The sequence below is a fragment of the Scardinius erythrophthalmus genome, assembly GCF_964197995.2.
Source record: "Scardinius erythrophthalmus genome assembly, contig: HAP1_SCAFFOLD_276, whole genome shotgun sequence".
Classification (NCBI taxonomy): domain Eukaryota; kingdom Metazoa; phylum Chordata; class Actinopteri; order Cypriniformes; family Leuciscidae; genus Scardinius; species Scardinius erythrophthalmus.
The window spans coordinates 34,463-43,565 of NW_028296335.1; the positions used below are offsets into that span (position 1 = coordinate 34,463).

Genomic DNA, 9,103 nt, shown 5'->3' on the forward strand with positions numbered 1-9,103 from the left:
TTTCAATAAATGAGTAATTCAAGCATGGCTGATGCCACTTCCTGCTCAAATTAGGTAATCATCCCCCACCCCCCTCCCAAAAAAAAAACAAAAAAAAAAACCTCCAGTCAGTTGGCCTGTTTATCTTACTTGACTGTTTATCTTATCATGTTTTTATTGCTGCTCTCCCTGATCTTATCCAGGCTGCATGGATGCGCAGGGAGTTCTTGCCCAATCCAATTGCCACAATTCACTGCCAATCCAAACTGTATGCTAACTGTTGATCTACTCTTTTTAGAGTAATAGATAAATGCTGGGTTATGTAGCTAAACATGAATATCACAAGTTTTTTTTTTTTTTTTTTCAAATTTGGACAATATTCAGAATATAAATATCTTCTCTTTTTCTTCTTTTTTTTTTTTTCTCGCATGCATTTGCTATTAAAAAATGTAAAAATATATATTTTTGGCCCATATGAAAAAAGATATGATCTGGATAGAACATCTATTGTTACAAGGCACGCACAAATCTATTGTTCCGTCGCTGTCTGGTGAAAAACCTTCAATCTCCATAATTATATATTTTTTTTCTTCACAATTCATTACTGTTGGTCAACCTTTACGTCTATCTGTGGGTTTTGCAAATATTTAACCAATGAACCACTGGATCATCAAACTGTCAATAAAATCTCATAACTCCACCTCGCCTCAATTGGGAAAGAAGTGCCACACACATTTCGGACCTTCTCTGTAAAATAGCCAGTCGTATCACTTCATATTTTATAACATGAGATTTTGGTCAAATGACAGAAAAAAACTGAGTCCTCACATAGCCAGGACTTCATTTGAGGGGGAATGCGGAGGGATGAAAAATGTTGCTCCCTTGTTATAAAAAATTACAAAAAACTACAGGTGAACTATCTCTTTAAATTACCATTGAAACAAGACTTTATATTGTAGATTCAGAAATATTCCATGTGCACACACTAAATACACACTCACTTCTTTCCAGGTCAATAACAGAGGCAGATCACGGCAGACTGTGTTGCTGTGCACAGCCCTAAATGATGTGAAATTTGCTCTGAGATAAAAGACAGGGTGGTTGATGTGTTTTAGATAGACCTGACCCTATACAAAACTGCATCATATTATATTTACAGTATATCTGCATTACAGCTTCAGCACAGGCTATGGCTGCTGTTATTGAAACCCTGAGCTCATCTTTTAGTTTCTCTCTTCTTATTTCTAGTTTTCAGGGAAAAGCAGTAGGCAGTGACAATGTGGCCCTTCATACCTGGCCCTGGGACATCATAAATCATGTATATCATGGTACTAAATGATTCTCATATTAATTCTTTCCCCACCAGCGTTTTTTAAAAGTAGTTGTTGTCTCCCAAAAGAAAGAACCAATTCTGAACAGTTTGAAATGAGTCTTCACTAATTCCAGTCTTACTTCCAGCACAAACCTGCGTAGGTTTGGAACAAATTTGCGTAATGGCGGCCTATGGTTTTCATTGGCTACCATGAACGTCTACTTTGACCTGCCATCAAACACTGAAGCTGTAGCTGAGGTCTGGAAGAGTTTGGTTCATGCTGATAACATGTTGAGAACCTGCTGTTTTTCTGCACTGCGAAATCAAATCCATTTTGGATGCACTTCCAAAGGATGAGGACTCGGGCTCGAATTGATATGGTAAAACTGACACCATCATTACTGTTTAATTACTGATAAGCACTGTTCTGAGGATGCCTCCGGATCAGAAATTCCAACGCATTCTCATCCTAGGGCGTCATATACTGACGCTTTTGACATTTCGTCTACTTCGAACGCACATGGCACCCTTTAGCGTCAATATGACACGCACAGAGCTTTGTTCGGTTATGGGTAGGTTTAGGTCTGGGGTAGGGTTAGGGTTAGACCGCTAGGAGGCACTTCTTGCCTATATCTATCTGCGTCTCATATTGACGCTAAAGGGTGCCATGTGCGTTCGATGTAGACGAAATGTCAAAAGCGTCAGTATATGACGCCTTGAGGTGAGAACGGGCTGGAAATTCAGATATGGTAATAGACGTGTTGTTTCTGACACACTCTGTAAGCGGTAGACCAATCACAACAGACTGTGCCATCTGACCAATCAGAGAAGAGTAGACTCTCAGAAAGGACCGGTTTAGAGAGACAGAATCCTTTTTCATACCGTTTTAGAAACTGTGAGAAAAGAGGTGATGCTGCAATGTATATTATGAGAAAATGAAAGTGTTTTTTTGACCTTGGATGCATTTATTTTTATACGTGTTATGATTTGATTTTGGTGTGAAATATGACCTGGACATGTTTTTGTGAAATCACTTCATCACTGTCATGAGAGCACTCTCAAGGGGACTGCTAATGACGAAAACAAACTTCCTGAATGAACATCAGTGAAAGTTCATTTCTGTAATGTTTTCAGCATGTGTGGCTCAAGAATATACCATCTAGTTCTTATTTGAGTCACACAAATCGCTACACAGAAACTGACACCTACAAAACAACAGTCCAAAGGCAAACAATACTTATTTCCAAAACAATATTAAAGCAATTCTTACCTAAATTTGCGGCAAATTCATATACGATTTGTATGATCTCATTCGTATCTTTTAGTACAATCTGTTTATGCCCAACTGATGTTTAGGGTTAAGGGTGGACCTTCTTGCTTACTTTTTCACGAATCATATCGTACAAATCCATACAAAATCTTGTCAAATAGTTATGTTTTCTAATTATTTAGTGTTGGATGTTTCTTACGATAATTTTCAGTAGACAGTTTTTTTTTTTTATTGTTCTGTATGTATTTCTGAATTAAATGCATGAAGTCGTGTCTATTTAATTACAATTTACAGGTTTCCATGAAGCACAACTAAAAAATAAGTCTTTCACTGGACTCAATTCATCTGAAGAAAGTTATCACAGTAGCCTACATATCTTTGAAATGTTTTTATATATAAAATAAAAAAATCTGTTTCAGTTAACTTCAAGCTAGAAACTGCACAGTAAACATAACTTTTACTATATGTCATGATGATATTGGCAACAAGTAAGAAAAAAGAGATTGGTCACTTTGCATAACAAATTGTCACTTTTCAGCATATTGGAAATTACCAAAATTAAAGCTGCAGTCGGAAAGATTTTTTTGATCATATTCACTGAAACTGACACTATGCTCCGACAGAACAACATAAATCAGCCGGTTTTAAAAATTGCGCTTCTACCTCCACAAAGAGCGTGTTATTTGTTTTGCAAAAATCCACCGCTCCCGGTTCTTCTGGTCCAATCAGTGCAGGGCTGTGTGAGATCTGACTGTCAATCACAGTTTGTGCACACGCCACAGATCCCCCCTCCCCTGCGCACGTTACAATATCACATGCACACGCCTGAAGTTCGCAGGTGTGTTGGATTGTACGAAGCGTGATGGCGGAGAGAAAATCTACTAACAAGCTTCCAATTCCTTGGTTATTGCTATCTATGGGTGGATTAGCCAGGGCAGCCTACCTCCGAGTCCATGGTGTTGATCGATGCTGAAGAGACGGACGCGTTCACAGAAAATCTGGTGCACACGCACTGACGAGCACGAACTCGATGGGAGGGTGCTCGCTGGTAGTGGGGGAGGGGCATGAGAGTTGTAAACATTCAAAATTTTGGCTAAGTCCACTCAATCTGCCAGACTTGCCGACTGCAGCTTTAAGCGTAGCGTCAGTTCTGGCAGGTCGCGTTAGTCAAGCTCGCGTCAGCTGACTCTCAGCTGATCCACGTCTACCTATAGGAATACGACGCCTATCACTGTAAATATAAGCTCCTTCAGTATTATCATCAGCTATCGCGTTCTCAGGAGATAATTACCCTCCTCCCTCCCCAGCTCCTCCTCTCGCCAGTCAGTATTTGGCCTTCTGATTCCCCTTGAATCAGAATAAATTCTCGAATTATGTTGTACTTAAAATCTTGAATTAATGATATCTGCAATATATTCATGTTGGTTCTGTTCTGTTTACCCTAAGGGGAGTTCTTGTGCTCTCCCTGCTCTTATCCATGCTAGGATGCATGGACGCACAGAGAGTTCTTGCCCAGAACAGAACCATACCGCCAATCCAAACTGCTAATGGTCAATCATATTTGACGATAGTGGTCCTGACAGAAATGCCAATATAAATAAACTGTTCTAAATCAGACATTTCTACTTCACCTGTCTGACCTTCAAAAACAATAATTGGTTTCAAACAGGTTTTCCCAAACACTCCTACCACCACTTCAACCCCTGCCCCTATCTTCTATTGGTCAGGCAAACAAGTAGGCCCACCCCAAACATATGCTATTGGTTGAGCCATAAGTTGACAAGACGGACCGCTCAAACAAATATTTTGATAGCAGCACAGAGCCTCAGTAGCCGCTTTTCCACCGAAATTACCCGGAACAATTTGTCCCAGGAACTTTTTTCCCAGGAACCTTTTTTGCCCCAGACCGGTTGCTTTCTGCGTTTACACCGCGGTCTAAAGTAACGGGAAGGTAAACTGCGCGCAACTGCTCCTCCCAGTCTGCGACGGACAGTAATCAGTTTTGAGCGCCACATTTATAAGTTTGGAGGAGATTCAAACTGTGTTGCAGTTATTGGTTTACTAACGTGGTAATTAACATAACAAAATAGACGAGCACTGATACTAAAGCGTGTTCAGAAAGCTTGTATGCGTATAAAATTAAGACAAGGTACGTTGTGAGATGACTGGGAATAACGCGCAAAAATTTCCTTTTGCGTAAATACTCTTTAAAAAAAGCCTGAACCCCGTCTATCAATCATAAATAGTGACAGTCTTGTAAATAGTTGTTTGTTACACCTCAATGCGCTATTTCAATCCTGTTATAGTAAATTTGTAACATGGTTTGCCTTGAAATAGATGACAAATGTGTAAACATAATGACTTAATATTAAAAGCTGTGGCATAAAAGAGACGAGCACTGATAAAGCGTGTTCAGAGCTCGTAATGCTAACGTTAAATATAAAATTGTATGTTATCAGCTATTGCGGACATTGGCCGTGAGATGGCTGTGACGAACGCGCAGAAAGTTTCCTCTTCCACAAATACCCAAATAATAAAGCCTGAAACTCGTCGCCAGTCCCCCAGTTTTTTTTATTAAATTCCATATTTGCAGACAGACAACTTTACTGCATGAAGCCACTTTTTAAAAGGGAGGTTAAAAATAAAGAAAATGCTGCGTGGAGTCATCCAACCAAAATGCGGCGTGAACACAACCAATCAGCTTGTGCAGCGCACAAGTCCCACCCCTGAAAGTTCCTGAACTTTGAAAAAGTACTACCTCGTGAGCAGGGACTATCGGAGGGGGAAATATTTACCCGGAACTTCATTTAGACCCTGGTTCCTGCGGTGTAAACACATCGAGTACCAGCCCAAAGTTCCTAGTTCCTGGGGAAAGTTCCTGCGGTGGAAACGCGGCTAGTGTCTCCCTTTTTGTGGAAATCAAACTGCTTAACTGGCTTAAAGTCCTGTTAAACTGGGGGAAAAGTACTTTAACATCGGAGAGAACATTACTTTTTAGAAGAGCCAAAGCTATTTTGCATGCATAACTGATTCTAGACACAACAGAAGCAAAAGAATATGAAATTCAATTACCGCCTGCGTTTCTGCACAATGTCAATCGGACAGTTGACAGCACACGGAGAGCCGCAAAGACTGACGTTTCGAACTTTAAAAGTGCGGTCAGTGGGTGGAAGAAAGACACAGCCAGTTGGCAAACTCATATTTCCCTCCGTGTCTCTCGCTGGTTCTTTTTGCTGTTTCCCTCCAGAAATCAGCTCTTCCTTTTATGTAGTCTGAAACACATGCTTCCCACCGCTGAGTTACTGTCGATTGATGAACACATGGAGCCACGCTGACATGACAGAGTTCGCCCAGACATCTTGTATTAGCCTAGTTATCATCCTTCAGTTTAAAATCACATTGACTCCTTGTAATCCTCATAAAAAATATTTGTATAGTCTTGAATTCTGCTGTTAAATACAAGGATAATACACAAACAAACAAACTTCCAGTGTCACCAAGCACCAAAGTAAACTCTCTCTCTCTCTCTCTCTCTCTCTCTCCCTGCAGCTCAGACAGCTGAACTCTGATACACATGAGTTTACACCAGCATGCTGGCCTCATATGGGGGTGTGTGTGTGCATTTGTGTTTATGTGTGTTTGTGGGACTGGCAGCTGAACAGTGAGTCACAGCCTATGGAGAGGGTGGAACCACCAGATGACTGTCTCAACATTAACCCTTTACTGGAGACTCCCCTTAAAGCGAGCAATAACGCAAGTGCATTTATAGTATGTCCCTGTACAATTATCTCATTCTTAAAAGGTATGAATGTCACTACATTAAAATATCAAACCAAGTGCCATGTTTTAAACAAAACATTATTTGTGATAAAGAAGTACACTTTACCATACTTTTAAAAAGAATACTTATTATTGAAAATATGCTTAAGTGCGATATATTGTAGTTATAGATACAAATTATATTAAATGCAATTAGCTGTACTTTAGAGTCCTTTTTTGACCCACTTAAGTAGGACTTAAGTACATGCTTATATCATTTAATAATTATTTCTATTCACTTTGAAATGTGTTTTTTGTACTGTCAAATGTACTGCATGGTAAATTAAAATAATCAGGATTGTTTTTTTTCTTAGATGTCTATTAGGTTTTTAATTTGAAATGACAAAATGAAGACAAATTTGATTGATTGTTAGGGTTAGGGGAACACGAGCATAACTAAGAATATTCTGGGTTAAGTACAAGCTTTTATCCGCTTTTTCTGAAAGCATTGCTCTCCCTTTTGTGCTCGTTTATTTTTAATAAAAAGTGAGAAAATAATCAAAAAGTGGAAATAAAGTGCAAATAAAGTATATAATGGGTAGGTTTAGAGGTAGATGTATGGGATGGCATTAGGGACAGGGACAAGTAATGTCCCAAAAAGGCAGCATCCATTATGACTTTAATAAATATATTATTATTGCATACTGTTTTTTAAGTAAGGGAAAATCCACGGCTAGCTGTGCATTCAACGATATTAATGCATGACGTGGAGGCAAAAAACAAACAAACATTCAAATCATTTAATGCACAGTTAGCCATAGATTGCTTACACCATGGTCATTTGCCAGCACTGACAAATTAAAGCTGTTGTTGATGTTTGCATTGCAATATTTGACTGGAAGGGTCTCTATACTAGCAACGAATCTGTGAGTTTAATTACTTCAAAAACAGCAATATTACCCCCTTTTTGCTGTAAAATATAATGAAGCAATTTAGTAGCAAAGCTATTTTATTAATAAAAGTCATGGGGCGGTGTTGATACTGTAAGTTTCTGTGTTCCTGAATGTTTCTGTATGTGCGCAGCGCAATCTCAGATCTCTGTGTGAAACTGATGTGTGTGTGTGTGATTGCTTCAGTGAAAATTGTACATAGAACAGTGGTCAAAAACTGACTGGAACTGCCTGTGCATCAAGTGGTTTCAATGCACACCTTCTAATTTAAGAAGGTGACCAATCTAAATGAAGTATTCAGACAGAACATGTATGGAATAATATTCTACAAAACACTGAGGTACAATTAGCATCTACCACTATTTGCACTAAGAATAAACAGCTTCTAACAATTATTTACACTTAAAATCTATCTATCTTAAAATATAGCACTATTTACTAGGTGTTTAACAGTACATGTATTCATCCCGAACTGTCATGGTTCAGTGCATGCAGTCAGACAACAAATACCGTCAGTAACATGAGATCCAAACTCCAATCAAGCGGCAGCACGCTGTAATGCAATGCTGTTTGCTAACCATCACAACAGGAAAAAGAGCAGAAGAAGAACAGTGCACGTACAAATGACTTGAGCGCTTGAAAACAAGCTGCGTTGAATGCGTCTTTCTGCGCTCACGGACAAAGGAGTATACTTTGAAATGCTCGCACACTCGACAGTGTAACACTCCTAATGCACAAGTTTTTTTTTTCATTATTTTATTTGTTTTGTACTTTATAACACGAAATGCTTTTAAGTTTTGTAGCTGATTGTGACCAAATACCTTTTGTTTTTTTATCAGCCCTGCAAAAATGTGACCTATGCAAGAGTGCATTCTGTTTACTTTCTGTTTTGCTAAAGGAGGCTATACTGTACCTACCTCAGGGGGACTAAATGTCGCTAGTTGGAACAAACTGTAATTTGCACTACTGTCTTTTCAATATAAAATAAAATAAACCTAGCATTGTGGATTTATTGCTTTTTGCTTTAGTTTGTGGTCCCATTCATTGTTTACCATGCCTCAGTAACCTACCATGTTTTTACCATGCTTCAGAGAAAAACACTATTTTGTCAAGTGGCTAACATAACATAATCAGATGAAGCTTTATTTTTAGTAACAGTAATGCAGCATTTTGCATTACTTTGCAGTTTTAAAATTAATTGCATGCCATTTAGCAACACAAGCTATACAGCATTTATTAATATGATGTTCTAAAATCAAAGTAGCTTTTTGCAGTGTGCAACAAGTGTATTATAGCAGCTGCTGAGCGAACGCAAGTTATAACATAATTTTCAACAGACAAATATAAATGATAAAACAGTGCCGCGTTACCCCACATACGCTTGACCTGAAGAAGCGGAAGCGCTCAATCGAACCATGACCCCAAAACCAAGGTACGTACTGAACCGTGACTTCTGAGTACCCCTACTATTTACACTTTACACATTTAACACTATTTGCACTCAGTGCACAGCTAATACTTTTTATTTGCCATTTACACTTAGTGTAAATATAGCATCTGAAGCTATTTGCACTTAGTATGAATAGTCATAGTAATTGTTAAGGTTTAAGTTTATTTATATTACTTAGTTTTATTAATAACAACACTGGTTGATTGGTGGGTGTGTTGTGGGTGGTTGCTTTAAGAAAGAGCTAGCCACCAAGTCGCTATCTGACCTTTTGCTCTCTAGATATATTACTTGGGTCCCACTTTCAATGTCAATCTATGAAGTTAAAGGGTTAGTTCATCAAAAAATTTAAATTACCCCATGATTTACTATATAACATTCTTTTT

General features: G+C 38.5%; 1 protein-coding gene across 1 annotated transcript in view; it reads right to left on the minus strand.

The window, feature by feature from the left end:
* Positions 1-6,112, minus strand: part of LOC308686428 (3',5'-cyclic-AMP phosphodiesterase 4C-like) — a 29,583-nt gene extending 23,471 nt beyond the window's left edge. Inside the window, exon 1 of the mRNA XM_081394858.1 lies at positions 5,634-6,112. Coding sequence (XP_081250984.1) covers positions 5,634-5,761 — 128 coding nt within the window. The 5' untranslated portion in view covers positions 5,762-6,112. The remainder of the gene's footprint in view (positions 1-5,633) is intronic.
* Between the last annotated feature and the right edge of the window lie 2,991 nt (positions 6,113-9,103).